The sequence below is a fragment of the Mobula birostris genome, chromosome 1, assembly GCF_030028105.1.
Source record: "Mobula birostris isolate sMobBir1 chromosome 1, sMobBir1.hap1, whole genome shotgun sequence".
Classification (NCBI taxonomy): Eukaryota; Metazoa; Chordata; class Chondrichthyes; order Myliobatiformes; family Myliobatidae; genus Mobula; species Mobula birostris.
In genome coordinates, this window is record NC_092370.1 from 72,754,485 (window position 1) to 72,774,142 (window position 19,658).

Here is a 19,658-nt window from a genome sequence, read left to right on the forward strand (position 1 = left end):
AATACAACATGGAGACAAGCCTTTCCTATCCATGTACATATCCAAATATCTTTTGAATATTGGTATTGCACCTGTCTCAAATATTTCTTCAAGCAGTTTATTCTGCACACTGACCATCTCGGGTGAATGTTGCCCTCGGGACCCCATTAAATCTTTCACCTATTACCTTAAACCTATGGCCGAGCCTAGGAAAAGGAGTGCATTCACCTGATCTATACCCCTCATGATTTTATACACCTCTGTCAGGTCATCCCTGAATCTCCTATGTTCCATGGAATAAAGTCTAACCCTACTCAACAATTCACTAAAATCATGCCAACATCCTCCTAAATATTCTCTGCATTCTTTCCGGTTTAATAATGGCTTTCCTATAACAGGGTGACTAAAACTGTCCACAATACTCCAAGGGCAGTCTCACTGTGTTTGAAAAAATATGTTGCTGGGAGAAATGTGGTTGAAATATTCTACATAAACTTCAGTAAGACCTTCTTACATTTGTGGTAGGCAAACTCCCTGGACGAGTGGGCATGGCTTATGGGGAAAGGTAAAGTGAGCTAGAGTTTTTCTCTTTGGAGCAAAGGAGGATGAGAGGTGACTTGACAGAGGTGTATAAGATGATAAAAGACATTGATAGAGTGGACAGCCAGAGACGTTTTCCCAGGGCAATTGCTAGTATGAAAGGATATCATTTTAAGATGACCGGATAGAAGTATATGGGGAATGGTAGAGGTGTTTTCCCGTTGTGCTTTTTTTTTTTTTTTACACAGAGTGGTGGGTGAATGTAACACACTGCCAGGGTGATGGTAGAGGTAGATACATTAGGGCCATTTAAGAAACTTTGATATAGGCACATGGATGAAAGAATAATAGAGGACTATGTGGGAGGAAACACTTTGATTGATCTTGAATAGGTTAAAAGGTTGGCAGAACATCATGGGCCAAAGGGCCTTTATTGTGCTGCACCGTTCTATGTCCTATGGAACATGATCCCACATAGAAACTGGTCTAGATTAGAACCATCTAGTAACTCTCCTTTGCACCCTCTTTGAAACTTCCATATCCTTCTTATAGTGAAGGGACCAGAACTAAACACAATACTCCAAGTGTGGTCTAAGTAGAGCGTTATAGAGCTGCAACACACCTATATACCTCACACCTCTTGAGCTTAATCTCCCAACTCATGAAGGCCAACACACCACATGCCTTCTTAACCACCTGATCAACTTGCAAGGCACCTTTTAAGGATCCATGGATATAGACCCCAAAATCTGTCTGTTCCTCCATGTTGCCATGGAATATGAGGCAGACTGGCAAATTTGATCTAAGAATGGTAACTATAAGGAGGAAGAAGGTGATGATAAAGGGCTATCTTGGCAATTAGAAGCTTGTGACCAATGATGAATGATTGGGACTGGTGTATAGTCCTCACTATTTGTCATATACACTTGGAAATGAAGAGAGGAGGGACGATCACAAAGACAACAGCCAGATTGGCGATGGTGTTGACAGTTTTCACTTTTACTTTTGTTCATGATTATAACTTTCCTTGTTTCAGTCTGTAAGCAGCTACATTTCTCTTCACTAATCTACACTTAGGTACAGCTGTAAACCTGCTCATTAATGCAAATATCTAATGGGCCAATCATGTGGCAGCAACTCAATGAATAAAAGCATGCAGACATGGTCAAGAGGTTCAGCTGTTGTTCAGACCAAACATCAGAATGGGATAGAAATGTGATCTCAGTGACTTTGACTGTAGATGATTGCGGTACCAGGTGGGATAGTGATCGCACTACTGATCACCTAGAATTTTCACACACCACAGTCTCTATTGTTTACAGAGAATAGTGCAAAAAACAAAAAAAATCATCTAGTGAGCAGCAGTTCAGTGGATGAAAATGCCTTGTTAATGAGAGAGATCAAAGGAAAATAGCCAGACTGGTTCAAACTGGCAGGAAGACAATAGTACCTACGTGTTACTACAGTGGAGTGCAGAAAAGCGTCTCTAAACACATGACAGGTTGAATTTTGAAGTGGGTGGGCTACAGCAGCAGAAGACCATGAACATACACTTAACGGCCACTTTATGAGGTACATGAGAGCTTTTACAGTCAGCCTTTGTTTTAGAACATAGAACATAGAATAGTACAGCACAGTACAGGCCCTTCGGCCCACAATGTTGTGCCGACCCTCAAACCCTGCCTCCCATATAACCCCCCACCTTAAATTCCACCATGTACCTGTCTAGTAGTCTCTTAAACTTCACTAGTGTATCTGCCTCCACCATCCGTGATCACTCATACTCCTCCTTTCCCCTCTCAGGGAACTTCCTGCCCTCCTTAGCCAAATTGTAGCCTGCTCCTAGCTCTCAGTCCTGCCACTTACACTTTGGTATAGGAGGTCCACGAGGCTGATCTGGGAATGGAGAATCGTCTCATGGGGAAGTTGAACAGATTCTACTCATTGGCATTTAGAAGAACTGAAGGTGATCTTACTGGAACATACAGTACATAATCATCGGGATCTCAGATAGGGTAAATACAGGAGGACGTTTACCCTCATAAGTGAGCGTGGGACTGCAGTGGTAGACTCAGGATAAGAAAACATATGAGTAAGACTAAGATGAGGAAGAGTTTCTTCTCTCAGTATTCCTGGCTCAAGAGGCTGAAACTCTGAAAATATTCAAAGCTGAAATGATTGACTTACAATCAGGAAAGGAATCAAAGATTATGGGGAAAGATGGGAGAGTGAATATGGAGAGTTGGACAGTTGGATCAATACTGGCCCAGGTTTGAGAGCAGAACATGCTTGTCTTGGCATTGATTAAGTCTCCCCCTGAGTTTCTCTGCTCTGGTGGTAACAGTATCATCCCCTCGGTCTCCCCATAATATTGGGTGTTGTTGTTTGGGAAACTTCTTGTCTTTGGATGTGAGGAGGTGACAATGTCATCCATGAGAGGAGACAGGGTAAGGTTAGGTAGTACAAATTGGTGGATAATGGCCTGATGGTCCTGACCCAGAGGAGAAGGGGATAGCTCTGTCAAGAGGAGCCACTGTCTACACATCTGAATTTGGGTTAGAAGCACATGGTTCCATTCCACCTCAGTTCAGCTGCCTTAGTGGAGGGGCTCTGGTCTGTGATTACTGAGGATGCAGTTGGCGAATATTACCTGGTCTGCATGCTGAGGTACAGTTTGTGAACGAGCTCTGGCCCTGACAGGTTAAAGGGCATGTTTCCAGTCCCTGATGCTCACATTCATCCGCAGAAACGTAAACCATCTCAGGACCACAGTCTGAAAGAGGACATAGACCAAGAACTGTTTAGAACTCTCCAATAAAAAGATTTGGAAAGAAAGAAAGAACTCTAACTCATGCAAGGCATCCCATCTAATAAGCTGATGAAATGTCCCATTTTGGCTTTTAGCTGAGATAAGTAGCAGGATCTGAAACCCCAGAGTGACTTCACCGTATGTGAATAGACTGCCTCAATTATTTCTCCATTGACTTTCTTCACCAAAGTGTAGCCACCCTTTCAATACTTCTGCACAGAACTTCACCACCATTTCCTTTCCCTTGACAACTTTTCTCCACTCAGCACTCCACATTTTCTCAGCCTTGATCCTCCCACTGCTGCAGTCGGAGATTCCCACCTGCTTCAGAAGGACGACAATCATACCGGTGCCCAAGAGGAGCAGGGGGAGCTGCCTCAAAGACTATCACACAGTGGCACTCACATCTACTGTGATGAAGTGCTTTGAGAGGTTGGTCATGGCCAGAATCAGCTCCTGCCTAAGCAAAGAGCTGGACCCACTGCAATTTGCCCATCACCACAACAGGTCTACAGCAGATACAATCCCACTGGTTCTCAGTTCAGCCTTCGACCATCTGGACAATAGTAATACCTAAATCAGGCTTCTATTTATTCATTATTGCTCAGTGTTCAACACCATCAGACGCTCAGTCCTAATCAACAAGCTCTAAAACTTGACCTCTGAACCTGGATCCTTAACTTCCTCATCGGGATACCATCACCCAGGACATGTCTTCTTCTCATTGCTACTATCAAGGAGGAAGTACAGGAGTGTTAAGACACACACCTAGTGTGATCGGAACAGTTTCTTCCTTTCCACCATCAGATTTCTAATGAACAATGAATCCATGTACACTACCTCACTTTTTTTTCCATCTGTTTTTGCACTACGTAACTTAATTTTAAATATATTACATATATATATATATATTTCTTATTGTAATTTACAGTGTGTTTTTGTACTGCACTGTACTGCTGCCACAAAACAACAAATTTCACAATATACACCATTGATATTAAACTTGAGTCTGATTCTCCCATATTTCATCTCTCATTGCGAGAGCTATCCCAAGTATTTTCCTTCCTGATGGACCTTCCCAAAAACACCTCTGATTTCCAACTTCACAGGTTTGATCCTCTCACTTCTGCTCTGCTGGTTTTGGTTCAGATCGTACCATCGCACAAAGCAGCACCAATCAATGCACAGAGGTCTCACCAACTGCACTGGGGCACAGAGAGATCTCGCCAACCACACCAGTGTGCAGAGACCTTGCTAACTCTAGCAGAAAGCAGAGACCTCGCTGACCACACCAGTGCACAAGACGTCACTGACTGCACCAGAAAACGGACACTCACCAGCTTTTCAGGGATGCAGAGAACTCACCCACCGCACCAGGACACAGGGATCTCACCAACTGCACCTGCGCAAAGAGAACTCACCCGCCACACCAGGACACATGTGCCGGTTACAGGACTCTGTGTCCATCCAGGAGCCTAAACATGGTAAGCCTCCATTCTTTGGTGGGGGGTTGACGCACTGACGGTGACGGAATCGCACACCACCCCCACACTTGGCATTGCACGCTGACCACTCAGTCCAGCTGGACCAGCTGCCATTCACTGCCAGGGAACAAGATCAACTATCAGTTACTACTGGAACCAATCACAAAACCCCTCCCCCGACATTGAACAGGACGAGATCATTCAGCCCATCGTATGAGACACAGGAACAGGATTGATCCAGGTGAATGAACATAGTGGAGCTCCATGACTCTGTGACGGGTTCGTATGTTTACTTCAAAGCAGGATTACAGGTAAGACAGATGAATTTAGAGCCAGGGATTGCGAGGTGGGACGATAATACCACTACAGATCCTTGGTTGAGTGAGGGACAGGGCGTGACTGCCTGATCAGTGTTCCAGGGTTCGGACGTTTCAGACATGGTAGGGAGGGACATACAGGGGGTGGGAGAGGTACACTACTGACGAGAAAGAATGTCACAGCTGCACTTTGACAGAACATCCTGGAGGGCTCATCCATTGAGGCCATGAATTGAATTTATTACTTACATCCTTCACATACATGAGAAGTAAAAATATTTACATTATGTCTCCATCTAAATGTGCAACGGGCAATTTATAGTAGTGTGTGTGGAGTTCAGGAAAAAGAAAGGTGTAGTCACGTGAGGTTGTACTATAGGCCTCCCAATAACCAGCAGGAGGGGGACAGTCAGGTAGACAGATTATGGAAAGTGGTAAAAGCAATAGGGCAGTTGCAGTGAGTGACATTTGTCTCCCCAGTATTGACTGGGACTCCCTCAGTGCTGAGGGCTTGGAGGGGGCAGAATTTGTAGGGTTCATCCAGGAGTATTTCTTAACACAGTATGTAGATTGCAAACCAGGAAGGGACCATGAGAGAGCTTATACAGGAAAATTAATCTAGCTATGTAATTGGAGTTTCAGTGGGACAGCATTTGAGAATATTGAATTATAACTCTCTAAGTTTTCAGATAGTTAAAGATAAGGATAAGACTGGACCTAAGGAAAGTGCTAAATTGAAGAAAGGTATAATTGGATAGGAGCTGGGAGAGTCAACTGTGAGTGGCCGTTATTGGATAGGTCCACATTTAACATATGGGATTCATTTAAAAGCCAGTTGATTAGAGTTCACGGATCAGCATTTAGACATTTGAGGCTCCTGGTGTGACCATCAGCTGGTCCACATGATCCAAAATTTTGCTGCTTTTATATTGAACTTGGAGGAAACTACATTTCTGTCAGTAGCACAGAACCTGCCTCAGGGAAGACCATTGCTCCCTTGCTCATCCCCTTACAGGAAGGATGCGAACAACTTGGAGGGGGTGCAGAAGAGATTCGTTAAAACGCTGCATGGATTAGAGAGTTTGTGCTACAGGAACAAGTTGGATAAACCTGATTTGGAGGCTGAGGGGAGACCGAATAGAAGTTTATTAAATGATGAGAGGCATAGATAGGGTAGAGAGCCAGAGTTCTTTTTCCAGGGTAGAAATGTCAAGTACTAGAGGACATTTAAGATTAGAGGGTTACGTTTAAAGATGATGGGTAGGGCAAATTTTTTCCCCTTTACACAGAAACTGGTAGATGCCTGGAATGGACTGCAGGGATGATGATAGAAGCAGATTCGACAGTAATGTTTTAGAGACTGTTAACTAATAACCAACCAACACATCCAGAGACAGCTCGACCTCTGCCAGCGGTAGTCTGCTCTATGTGTTATAGCCCTTTCGCCCCAAGCACAACTTCAGTAACACAGTCATACAATGTGACCCTCCCCTCTGGGACCCATGGCTCCCCCACACCCTCACCTGGGCAGGCCTGCTTGAAGCAAGCTCGGGTATCCCACAGTGTGAGGTTACACTTTCCGCCTGGGAGTTCAGGCCGCAGCACCTCTCTCCGCCGGAACATCGCCCCGAGGCTGCAGCTCTGACTACACGCACTCCACGCTGTCCAAAGCGACACCACACAGTCCACTGTCAGAACAAATACAAGTGTTAAACAGTAGCCTGAGCCCCTCACCCCACGTCTGTCCACCTTACCTCTCCCACTCACATTCGGTACGGAGAGAATGCTACACTCTAGGGGTGGCTTCTGAACACAAAGATCATTTGGACAGGTACATGGATAAAAATAGTTTGGATGGGCACCTTAGTCAGGACCAGTTGGCCCAAGGGTCCGATTTCGGCACTGTATGACTCTATGGCAATGTTAACCTGAGCCCGTTGTCTGCCCAAGTTGAGTTTCCTGGATGTTTAATGGGCTAATTCCCATCCTTCCATTGACACCTGGTGGTACCATGGGTGGTCTGGCTACAACAGTGCCTATTGTGAGAGCTTGCCGTGCATAGATTGGCCGCTGTACCTCCCCAGCAATAGTGACCAATGTCCACTAGTAGGAACTGTCATGGACAGAAGAACTTTGGGACGTTCCAAAGGAGCCTAGAAATATCCATCCCATCTCTAACCCTACCCAATGGAAACCCCACAACTCAGTCTCCTGTTTTATGGTACAAACTCAGTGAATATTATCTACACCACTCCTACTGTACCTTAGCCCCTCACCTCATTACATCAGAAACCCCTGCTTACCAGGCTCTCAGCACTGTCAATTGACCCCAAACCCTAGCCCAATCCGCAGCTAATAATCCTCAGGCTTGGACCTCCCAACTCTGATCACCAGAACTTGATCCCAAATCAAGTCCCTGACCTCTGACCTCCCAACTTCCAATACTCTTCAGACTGGACATTAGCCAGTGGTGTTCTTTGGTTTAAGGTGTGACGAAAAACCAAGTTATCAGAAGATGATGCTGATGAGAGAGATAAGTGAGACAATGGAGCAGAATTCAGAAATGTTAGTGAGAGATGAGAGAGATTAACGAAAAGAGACACAGTTCCGAGTATTGTCAGTCCGGTTGCTTTGAACCTGAACTGTTTGAAGTTTGATGGACAGGCGATACCCAGCAGGGGGATAAAAGGAACAGGTTCGCTAAGGCAAGACAGACACCACGAGATCATGAGATAACGAGACCGTGGAAGTGCGGTGTGCCCCCACAAGTTGGTGAGAGTTTTAGAGGTCTGGTCGCGGGACTGACCACAGACGCACAGGGTGAAAAGGTACGATCGGCAGGAACCTGGTGTGTGTGTCCGCCCTTGCCTGGGTGCCGGGTTCACCACGGAAGAACGAACGTATCCGGAACGGAGGGGTCACAGTCGGTGACCTCAGAAGACATTAAAAGGGCTCGCGCCGAAAGCTAACTGCAAGGAACATCAAAGGACTGTGAATCGAAATTTGCATTCGCTCTCTCCCTCTCTCTCCAACGGCACAACAGCGATTACTGCGAACTGTACTCAGCTGAACTGAACTCTGCGTCACTTGAGACTGATCATTTTACCCCTAGACTGCGATAGAGCTTGTTTGATTCCTATTACCCTAGTTCTGTGTACATGTGTGTTTTACCATTGCTTACCTGTTGCATTTATATCCTTACTATTAGAGTACTGTGTTACTTATTTCTTTAATAAGACTTTCTTAGTTCCAGTAATCCAGACTCCAATGAAGTGGTCCATTTCTGCTGGTTTGGCAACCCAGTTACGGGGTACATAACAAAGGGCATTAGTGACAATACAGCAAATTAGTGAGTCTCACAGCATTGGTAGGTAAGTTATTGGAGAGGATTCTTAAGGACAGGATTTACTCATATTTGGGAAAATATAGGCTAATTAGAGAGAGCCAGCACAGCTTTGTGTGGGGCAAGTCATGTTTACTAACGAGTTATTTTGAGGAGGTGATGAAGATAATTGATAAAAGTAGGGCAATAAATTTGACAATGTCTCTCATGGTTGGCTGACCCAGAAGATGAAGGCACATAGGATCCATGGACACTTGAAATTGTCCTGGCCATACAGGACACAGGGTAGTAATGAATGGGGTGTTTCTCTGACTGCAGGGCTCTGACCAGAGAGGTTGCTAAATAAATTATTTTTAATAAAGATGTTGATAAACTGGTAAGTGTGCAGACGACACAAAATTGATGGAATTGTAGGTAGTATAGTAGATTGCCAAAGGATGGAATGGGATGTAGACCAATTGGAAATATGAGTAGAGAATCTCTGGGAGATCAAATGTAAGAGGACGGAAAATGGCAGATTAGGAGCATTGATGTACAGTGGGATCTCAGGGAGAAAGTCCAGAGTACCCTGAGAGTGGCAATGCAAACAGATGAGATGGTCACGAAGGAGTATGGCATGCTTGCCTTCATTGGTCAGGGCACTGAGTGTAAAAGTTATGTTGCAACTGTATAAAACCTTGGCTACGCCACATCTGGAACACTGTGTGTAGTTCTGGTCAATGCATTTGTCAAGCCTTGGTGTAAATACGTGAGTGCACCAGAATCCTCCAGGCTCTGATGTTCCTCCTCCCCTGACTATTCGTTGATCGTTTTCACCTGTGTCTTGTTTTAGCTGTCAGTGCACCTGTGCCTTGTTTTATTGGTCTATTTAAGTTCCCTCTGTATTGTTTGTCTTTGCCCAGGCTTGTGTGCAGTGATTCTTGAGTACTAGCCTGTGTTCTCTGATAACCAACCCACAAGAAAAGATTTGTTGTTCAATTCCTAGCTGTCTACATGATACACAGGCCAGGGCAGGACATTGTGTAGAACAAGCTGTGGCCCATGCAACAGGCTCCCCCTCTCCGTGCAGCTGATGAATTCAAAGGGACAGCAGAGACTGACACGGTCTGGCACCAGTGACATCGCAGGAGTTGCCAGCCACTGTTGAACTCAATGGAGGGCTGCCTTAGGGACTCCAGCTCCAGATTTTTCCTGAAGCTTTTCCAATGAGTGGGTACAGCTGCAAGGCAGCAGAGGTTTGAGATCAGAGATTTCCTTCTCCGAGATGACCTGCCAACCAACCACCGCTGATGAGCCCCATCTGCCCAAAGTATCTGGTTTTAAGGTGCAAGTAACCTGAATTTACCCCTTCTCCCATTAGTAGAAACTGTCCTGCTGGGCTTAGTAGCTTAGACACGCGTGAAGGCCAGGATGTGGACTTGATTGTCAGAGGCTATTGGAGACACATGCCACTGGAGTATTTAATAGGTAGTGGGAGCTTATCACCAATACACACACCCACCCCACCCACCTCAGCCATGGAAAGCTTAAGAAAACCTGACTGTTTATAAAACTGAAAGGCATAGATAGGGTAGAGTCAGGATGGAGATGTCAAATACCAGAGGGCATAAGTTTAAGGTGAGACAGGGAAGTTTAAAGGAGGTGTGTGTGGTATTGTTTTTTTGCCCCCACACAGAGGATGGTGGATGCCTGGAACAGACTGTCAGAGGAGGTGGTTTAACAGATACAACATTTAGAGTCATAGACGGGCAGGGAAAGCAGGGGTAGTAACCATGTGCAGGCTTAGTTTATTTGGCATCGTTGTCTGCACAGACATGGTGGGACAAAGAGCTGTACTCTTCCATGTTCTAAGTAACCTGTGTTCCAACCCAGGTTCCCCAGGACCCAGGCTGTTATCTATCTGTCCCCCAACCCTGGCCAGCAGTGCTGATGACTTTGGTCATCTTCTTGACCACAGACCCCTGGCTATCTATCTCAGCCTTCTGACCTCTGGTCATCTGCCCTTGACCCCTGACCATCAGCCCCTGGTTACCACTGCCTCATACTTTCATTCAACTTTTCTGCCACTCTACCCAATGACATCCCTGATCCGTCCACCCCCATCTGTAGGTCACCAGCCCTTGGTGCCCAATTTCATATCTGGTCACCAGTCTTCTCTAGACCTCCGCCCATGTTCCCAGCCACAGAACACATACTGTCCCCAAACTGGCCCATTCCTGCACAGTGCTTGTTCAAAGCCGTACCCAGGTCTCTGACCTACCGCAGTCCTTTTCATCAGAACCGTCCTGGCAGTCAGTCTGGAGGTCACACGCCTGCTGCTGGGGAAGGCACTCCCCACTGCCACAGGTAAACTGTCTGCTGGAGCAAGCACTCGGATGAATGGTGGAGAATTTCAGTCCCGTGATCCTTGCTGGTGGTGTCACTGAGGCAGGAGACAAACCTGAACACAAGGATCCAGAAATCAGAATGGCCATCCATCCCAGCATGCACTGGCCACAGATGACGCAATCACTAACAAACTCCTCTGGGTTATTGTTGAATGTATTCTGACTGGTGAGGCAATTCCAGCACACAGGAACAGTAGAATATAGTGTACTCAAATGTTCCCCACAGCATCTACAAGAGGATCTGCCTTAAGAAAGCAGCAACTATCACTAAAGATCCTCACCATCTCGGTTGTGCTCTCTTCACTGTGCTTCTCTGTACCCATGCACAATTAACAGTGGGACACGAATCCCAGAGTGCACCAACCACAGTGCCACCCCTCCCAGAGTACACTGGACACAGTGCCACCCCTCCCAGAGAACACTGGACACAGTGCCACCCCTCCCAGAGTACACTGGACACAGTGTCACCCCTCCCAGAGTACATTGGACACAGTGCCCCCCCCAGAGTAAAATGGACACAGTGCCACCCCTCCCAGAGCACACTGGACACAGTGCCACCCCTCCCAGAGCACACTGGACACAGTGCCACCCCTCCCAGAGCACACTGGACACAATGCCACCCCTCCCAGAGCACACTGGACACAATGCCACCCCTCCCAGAGCACACTGGACACAGTGCCACCCCTCCCAGAGCACACTCACCACAACGCTGTTCATCTGAGCCATCAGGACAGTCAGGATACCCATCACAGACCTGGTCTGAGTCGACGCAGTCAAATGACCTGCACTTGAACTGTCCATCCAGACAGAGAACTCGGAGAAACGGAGGCAAGTCTCCCCAGAATTCCAGACCTGGGAAGGGGTGGGATTGTAGGGTAAAGGTCATACTGTGGAATCACTGAAGTCAACAGCACATGAAGAGGCCACTTAATTCAATCTGGTCAAAGGTGGGCAGGTCCCTCCTTCTGGCCTGTGACATTGCAAGCAGCTGCTTTGTAAGTGCAGTTAGTGCTACTGGTACCAACAACTCCAGTCTCCTTTCACAGTCCTTACCACCCACAACCCTCTGGATGAAAAATAGCTTCCTCCACCTTATTAATTTTTCCACCAATTAACTTCATCAACAGCAATAGATACAGGGCGCACACTCAGCAGGGGAAAAGGACCAGCAGATTACTGGAAGGTATGAGGAGCAGAGGTCACTAAATGTTGTGTCACCTGTAGACAAGGCCAGTGAGGATTAACAAACTAGCACATGGGATTACTGTCAGTTATACGGCACACAAACAGGCTCTTCAGCCCATTGTGCCTATGGTGACCATCATGCCTATCTGCACTAATCCCACTTGCCTCATTAACTCGATATCTCTCTCCACCCTGCTCATTCAGGTACTGCTTAAATGTTGTTACTGTTCCTGCCTTCACCACCCCCTCTGGCTGTTCATTCCAGGTATCAACTGCTATGTTTCCCCTCTGAATCATCTTTAAACCTCCTCCTTCTCACCTTAACTCTATGTCCTCTAATTTTAGACCTACCCATGGGAGACAGATTGATTACCTACCCATCCATTGATAGGGACGATCAGCATGGCTTTGTGTAAGGTCGGTCACATCTTACAAACTTGACTGAAATTTTTTGAGGAGCTGACGAAGGTGAATCATGAGGATAGGATAGTGAATGTTGCCTACATGGACTTGAGCAAGGTGTTTGACGAGGTCCCTCGTGGTAGTCTCCCCTCCCCCACCATCTCCTCAGTCTCCTGCTGTGCTCCACAGTCAGCTTGCCAGGAGCTTCCATTTTCCCTGTCCATGTTGCTTGCGTACCCTTCGACACCCAGGGAACCGGAACTGGAGTGCCACTGATTAGCCGGAATATGTCCTGAACCATCTGTCTCCTGCCCACACAGACTCGCTGGCCAACTTGTCACTTCTCTGCGACATCCTCCACCCAGTGTAACCTGTTTAAACTGGAGGAGGGAGGGTGACGGAAGGTTGGAGGGAGAGTGCAGGGAGCTGTAGCCAAAGAGACGGGAGGCAAGTAGCGGTGAGACGTCCTGTGCCAAGCACTTACTTTGCGTCACCTCAGATGCGCTCATAGCTTTAACACTGGGACGTGGAAGATCATCAGCCTGTGGTGCAGAGGATGGCCTGGGGGTCGGCAGGCTCTGTCCAAACCCCCCCTGTGTGCTGGATCCTACAGGTGTGGGGAGTGAAATGGGCCAAGGAGGCAGTGTTCCTGAAAACACAATCCAAAGAACCACAGTCAAAAACACCATCAGATACAATGAGAGAGTGGGAGGACAATCGTGTCTCTGGGCACTTAGGGAGCCAGTCGGTGGGGGAGTAGAGTGGGTGTTGAGGGTGGAATTGCTGAGGCTGTGTATGAGATTTGTAAATTTTCGCTGGCCACAGTTGAGGTGCTGAGTGACTAGAGGACTGTAATTACAGAGATTGATTCCTGGGATGGCAGGACTTTCATACGATGAAAGACTGGATCGACTAGGCTTATACTCATTGGAATTTAGAAGATTGAGGGGGGATCTTATTGAAACGTATAAATTCCTAAAGGGATTGGACAGGCTAGATGCAGGAAGATTGTTCCTGATGTTGGGGAAGTCCAGAACGAGGGGTCACAGTTTGAGGATAAAGGGGAAGCCTTTTAGAACCAAGATGAGGAAAAACTTCTTCACACAGAGAGTGGTGAATCTGTGGAATTCTCTGCCACAGGAAACAGTTGAGGCCAGTTCATTGGCTATACTTAAGAGGGAGTTAGATATGTCCCTTGTGGCTAAAGGGATCAGGGGGTATGGAGGGAAGGCTGGTACAGGGTTCCGTGATCATACTGAATGGTGGTGCAGGCTCGAAGGGCCGAATGGCCTACTCTTGCACCTATTTTCTATGTTTCTATGTTTCTAAAGCAGGGAATCTGGAGTGAGTGGTAGGGAGGTTATTGGGAAGGATTAATCCTCACATGGAACAGCACAAGTTGTTCAGAATTATGTGGCATGGGCCTGTTTGTGGGAGATCCAGTTGGTCTGATTTAACTTGAGTAACTAAATTTACTGTTGAGGCTTACATGGACTTCCAAATGGTCTGTGACAAGGTCCCATAGAAAAGGCTATTCCATAACGTTAAAGCCCAGGTAATCCAAGACAAATTAGGTCCAAATCTGGCTTGTGTCAGATGGAAACAGGTGACAGTAGACAAGTGTATTGGTCAGAGAAAGATTTAGGATAAAGGACCAAAGCTGGTCCTGGAGTGTGGTAGCAATGTCTGCTCCCAGCTGAAGAACACTCACCACATCCCTCTTCATCAGAAAAGTCCCTACACTCAGCTCTCTGATTGCACAGAGCTGTTGAGGCATTGATGCATTCTCCACTCCTACACTGGAACTCTCCTTGCTGACAGAGGCTAGCTGGAAAGGGCCTTGGTGACGCGGTAGTCTGCCATCCTCCGGATCCAGTCCAAGCACTCTGCGAGCCCGTGTCCTCAGGGCTCCGTGTGGTGCTGGTCGCAGATCTTTCTGGAACTCCCGGCCCCAGAACATGCTCGTGGGTTGACAGCTGGGCTGCAACATGACCAAACAATTCATTACTTTGTGACACAAAGCCAACAATAACAGGTACGAAGGAGGCAGGCAGCGGCGGGGGGGGGGGGGAGAAGGTGGGGCCGAGGGGGAAGAAAGAGAGGGAAAGCTGAAGGAGAGATCAAGGGGAAAGAAGGAAGAGGGAGGAGGGAAGATATAATGAGAAGTCTAGGAGAGAGGGGGAAAGTGGTGAGAGGCAGGGAGAGAGTGAGATGGAGGTGAGAAGGATAGAGGGAGGGAAAAGAGTGAGAGAGAGCAGAGAGAGACAGAAGGAGGGTGAGAAGATAGGGAGAGAGAGAAAGCTTGGGTGTAAAGCAACATCTGAAAAGTGGGTGTCTTTTAAAATAGAGGTAATCATGGTACAGGGCAAGATTAGGGACCTTTGGATGAAAAAGGTTATTAAAGCTTTGATCAGGGAACACAATAAAGGTTTTAAAAGTACACAGGGACATTGATCAGCTGGGTAAGTGAACTGAAGAATGGTGGCACAGGTCAGAAAGAGTACAGAAAAGATTTACAAAGATGAGCTTGAAGGACTGAGTTACAGAGAGACGTTGACCAGTTCAGGTCTTCATTCGGAGTGGAGAAGAATCTTACAGAGGTGAATATAATGATGAGCGGCATAGGTAGGATGAATGCACTCAGTCTTCATCCCAGGGTTTTGGAATTAAGAACTAGAGGGCACAGGTTTAAGGTGAAAGGGGAGAGGTATAATTGGATCCTGAGGGGCAATTTTTTCACCCAAGTGTTGGGTATATGGAATGAACTGCCAGAGGAAGTGTTTGAAGAGGGTATAAAAAGGAACTTGAACAAATGCATGGATAGGAAAGGTTTAGAGGAATCTGGGTCAAACATGGGCAAATGGGACTAGTTTAGATGGGAATCTTGGTGGCATGGACCAGATGGGCTGAAGGGCCTACTTCTGTGCTGTATAAGGCTGTGACTTTTTAGACCGCACTTGGAACATTGTGCGCCATTTCTGGTTGCCACACCTCGGGGAGAAGATTGTTGCGCTGGATGGTGAGTAGATTCATCAGGATCACACAGAAAATGCTGGAGGAATCCAACAGGCCAGGCAGCATCTATGGAAAAGAGAACAGTTGACGTTTTGGGCCGAGACCCTTCGGCAGGACTGGTGAAGGGTCTCGGCCCGAAACATCAACCATACTCTTTTCCATAGATGCTGCCTGGCCTGCTGAGATCTTCCAGCATTTTGTGTGTGTTGCTTGGACTTCCAGCACCTGCAGATTTTCTTTTGTTTGAGATTCATCAGGATGTTGCCTGGTCTAGAGGGCTTCAGTTATGGGGAGAGATGGGACAGGTTGAGCTCATTTTCCTTTGAACACAGAAGGCTGAGGGATGTCCTGGATTCGATGTATAAAAGTAGCAGATATAGATAGGATGGGAGATTGGAATCTTTCCCCCAATTTAGAGGTGAGAAAAACCAGAGGGCACAAGATTAAGGTGAAGGGAAGGAGTTTTAAAGGAGATCTGGTCGATATCTCAAACTCACTGCCAGATGAGGTGGGGGAATCAGGTATAGTCACTGCACTTAGAAGACAGACACTTCAAAAAGTAAGGTATGGACAGGTTCAGTCCGAAGGTGGGCCAATGGGACTAGAGTAGATGGGCACAAAGGTGGGTAGGGATTCAGTTGGCTGAGGAGCCTGTTTATGTGCTGTACGAATGTACTGTTGTATGAGAGAAAGGAGTGGAGGGGAGAGAGCAAGAGGAATCTGGCTTGTTTCTGTCACTTACTCCAGGGACAGCCCAGAATCTCAGTGCGCAGGAAGATCCCATTAACTTGACGGACTGGAATAATCCTCAGGTAACGAGCGAAGATCAGCTGCTTGAGGTCCCGCCTCACTGGTGTATTACTGTCAGAATTTGCTCCAAGAATCTGGAACCCGATGATTTGAGTTAAACTAAATGTCCACAAGAGGTCACTGCAGAATGACTGAAATGACTATCAGGAGAACGCGTGGGCCCCTCAGTTCCACAACTGCTCCACCATTCAAATGAGATCAAAGCCGATCTAGACTTGGCCTCAAGAACACTTCCCCACTCGCTCTCCAAATCCTGACTCCCTTGTAGTTTGATATGTCAGTCACCACTCTGAATATATTCAGTAATTCTGTCTCCGCTGTTCACTGTGAGAGAATTCCAGAGGTTCTTCACCTTCTATGAGAAGAATTCCTCCTCATCTCAGGCTGAAGCTATTGTCCCTGATTTTAGTTACCCCGTCCACCCCTTTCACTAGTTAATGTTTCAATAAAAACTCTCTTCATTCCTTATCCAGCTATGCTTTCATTATCTGCTGTTTGTGGGAGTTTGCTGTACGTACATTGACTTTCGTGTTCCCGAGGCTTATGTTGGATGTGTCCGTCTGCAGCACCTGGGATCTGTAATCACCTCTTTCAGAATCATAAATGGTTACAACAGGTCTGGATACCATTCAGCCTTTGCAATGTGTGCCAGTTCTATGTAGGAGGAATCCAGCTCATCACCCCCTTATTCCACCCTCTGATACCCCTCCCAACAGGTCCCCCTCGGGTTCCCACTCCCCCAGGTCCCTTCTTGCGTTCCCACTTCCCAGACCCCACATCAGCGTTTTCTGTTCAACCTGACCCTATTTATCCACGTTGTGCATTCCAGGCACTAATTCCGTTTGTTTTTGCTTTGCCCTGGTCCCCCATTCCTGCACCAATGGGAAAGGTTTCTTTTCAACGTCTTTGTACCCTTCCCAGTTAAACCATATAAATATGGTTTAAAATATCTCCATCAGAATACCTGACAACCTCCTCTTTTCCTAGCTCCCACAAATCAATCCACACAGCTGAAGACCCTCATTCCTAGAACAAGTTCTCGTGCACCCTCTCCAATGCCTTTCCTAAAGCATGGAAATATGAACAAAATACTCCAGCTGTGGAGTATTCTATAAGTGAGCCAATATTTTATAGGACTCACCGTGACTTCCTTGCACTTGTATTCTGAGCATCTAATTATGAAGTCCAGATCCCTTATACTTTCTCAACCACACTCAAACTTTCTAATAAAGTTCAACAGTGTAGACGTAGAGAAGGTGTTTCACCGGGTTTGGTGTAGAATCTATGGAAGGAAGTACAGTCAACATTTCAGGCCACAGTCCTTCAGCAGGACTGGAGAAAAAAATGCTGAGGAGTTGACTGTACTTTTTTCCCATGGATGCTGCCTGGCCTGCTGAGTTCCTCCAGCATTTTGTGTGTGTTGCTCGGATTTCCAGCATCTGCAGATTTTCTCTTGTTGGTGTAGAACCTGAGGTGATAGTCTAAAACATAACGATCACTCACACATGACAGAGAGAAGAATTTCCTTCTCCAAGAGAATGGTGGCTCTCTGAAATTCAGATAGGATGAACAATTTTTGAGATTAAGGGAACCAGGGGATAGTTCAGGAAAGTGCGTTGAGGGAAATCAGCCAGGATGCTATAGAACGGTGGGACAGGAATGAGGGGCTGAAAGGTAACTCTGGGTCTAGTCCCCATGTCCGTAAGCTGGCCTGTGAAGTGTGAACATGTGTCACAGTAGCTCCTGCTTTTGTACCCCTGACAGAAGCACTGGCATTGCCTCTCCTTGCTCTGCCATCTTCACTTTGACGTCTGTTACTCAGTTCATCCACACACTGAACAGGGCATCAGTATGGTGAGCAGCAGTAGTACTAGTACTGATTCTGGGAACTGTGTGTACAGAACTGACCTCTCACTGCAACCTCCACCTCCCTTTGACTGTGCTGATTTCCTTCTGGGATACCACACCCTGTCTTTTCATGCCCTCAATCTGATCTCAAGCCTATCATGTGACACCTTATTAAACTCTTCTGGAAGTCCACACAGGGCACAATTATCCCATTGACACTCTCCTTTACTTCAGCAAAAACCTCAACAAATTAGTGAGATGTGATTCACAATAAAAGTCAAAGTTGACTGTGCAGGTTGACTCTGTGGTTAAGAAGGCATACGGTGTATTGGGCTTCATCAATTGTGGGATTGTGTTTGAGAGCCGAGAGGTAACGTTGCAGCTCTATAGGACCCTGGTCAGACCCAACTTGGAGAACTGTGCTCAGTTCTGGTCACCTCACCACAGGAAGGACATGGAAACCATAGAAAGGGTGCAGAGGAGATTTACAAAGATGTTGCGTGGATTGGGGAGCATGCCTTATGAGAATAGGTTGAGTGAACTCAGCCTTTTTTCCTTGGAGCGACAGAGGATGAGAAGTGACCTGATAGAGGTGTGTAAGACGATGAGAGGCATTGATCATGTGGATAGTCAGAGGCTTTTTCCCAGGGCTGGAATGCCTAGCACGAGAGGGCACAGTTTTAAGGTGCTTGGAAGTAGGTACAGAGGAGATGTCAGGGGTAAATTTTTTATGCAGAGAGCGGTGAGTGCGTGGGCTGGGCTGCCAGTGACAGTGGTGGAGGCAGATACTACAGGGTCTTTTAAGAGATTCCTGGATAGATACATGGAGCCTAGTAAAATAGAGGGCTATGGGTAACCCGAGGTGATTTCTAAGGTAAGGACATGTTCGGCACAGCTTTATGTATTGTGCTGTAGGTTTTCTATGTTTATATGTTTCTGTGTTATCTAACCATTCTCTACTAACTCAGTATCTGACAACTGTTTCCAGAATCCTCTCTAATGCCAAGTCAATTGATTTTGGCTCCTGGGTTTAATCTCATGTCCTTTCTTGAACGAGGGTGAAGTATTTACAACTTTCCAGTCATTACCCTTGAATCAGAAGGTGTTTGGGAGATTGTGGATGAGGCTCTGCAGTTCCCTGCCTTCCAAACCTTAGTGACTGAACCAGGTCTGTCACTTATCTCACATCTGAACACCACCCTCAGCCTCAGGCATTGGCGGGGAGAGAGGGAAGGGTTTTTTCACTCTGACCTGGGCAAATATACAGAGAAACCAATCACCAGTCAGCTGACTTGCAGGTGTTCCCAGGCAAATATTCCGAATACTGCAGCATGGATACAGCTGCCCACCTTCAACACTACGTGTATATAGCACGTTGCTTGTAATGCATGGTCAGAAATGTGCATCCTGACATGCCTGCAACACATGGTCTGTAATAGCTGTCCTGCAATGATTCTAACACATGATTGGTAAAGCCTGTCCTTCAGTGATTTAGCACATGGCTTGTAATACCCATCCCTTAATGCTCATAACACTTAG

At 46.6% G+C, this 19,658-nt stretch overlaps 1 protein-coding gene across 1 annotated transcript in view; it reads right to left on the reverse strand.

Annotated features, from left to right (window-relative positions):
• sspo (SCO-spondin) overlaps window positions 1–19,658 on the reverse strand; it is a 311,321-nt gene that overhangs the window by 199,663 nt on the left and 92,000 nt on the right. Inside the window, 8 exon segments of the mRNA XM_072245202.1 lie at window positions 3,170–3,212; window positions 4,750–4,929; window positions 6,653–6,817; window positions 10,733–10,912; window positions 11,562–11,711; window positions 12,931–13,095; window positions 14,158–14,427; window positions 16,204–16,345. Coding sequence (XP_072101303.1) covers window positions 3,170–3,212; window positions 4,750–4,929; window positions 6,653–6,817; window positions 10,733–10,912; window positions 11,562–11,711; window positions 12,931–13,095; window positions 14,158–14,427; window positions 16,204–16,345 — 1,295 coding nt within the window.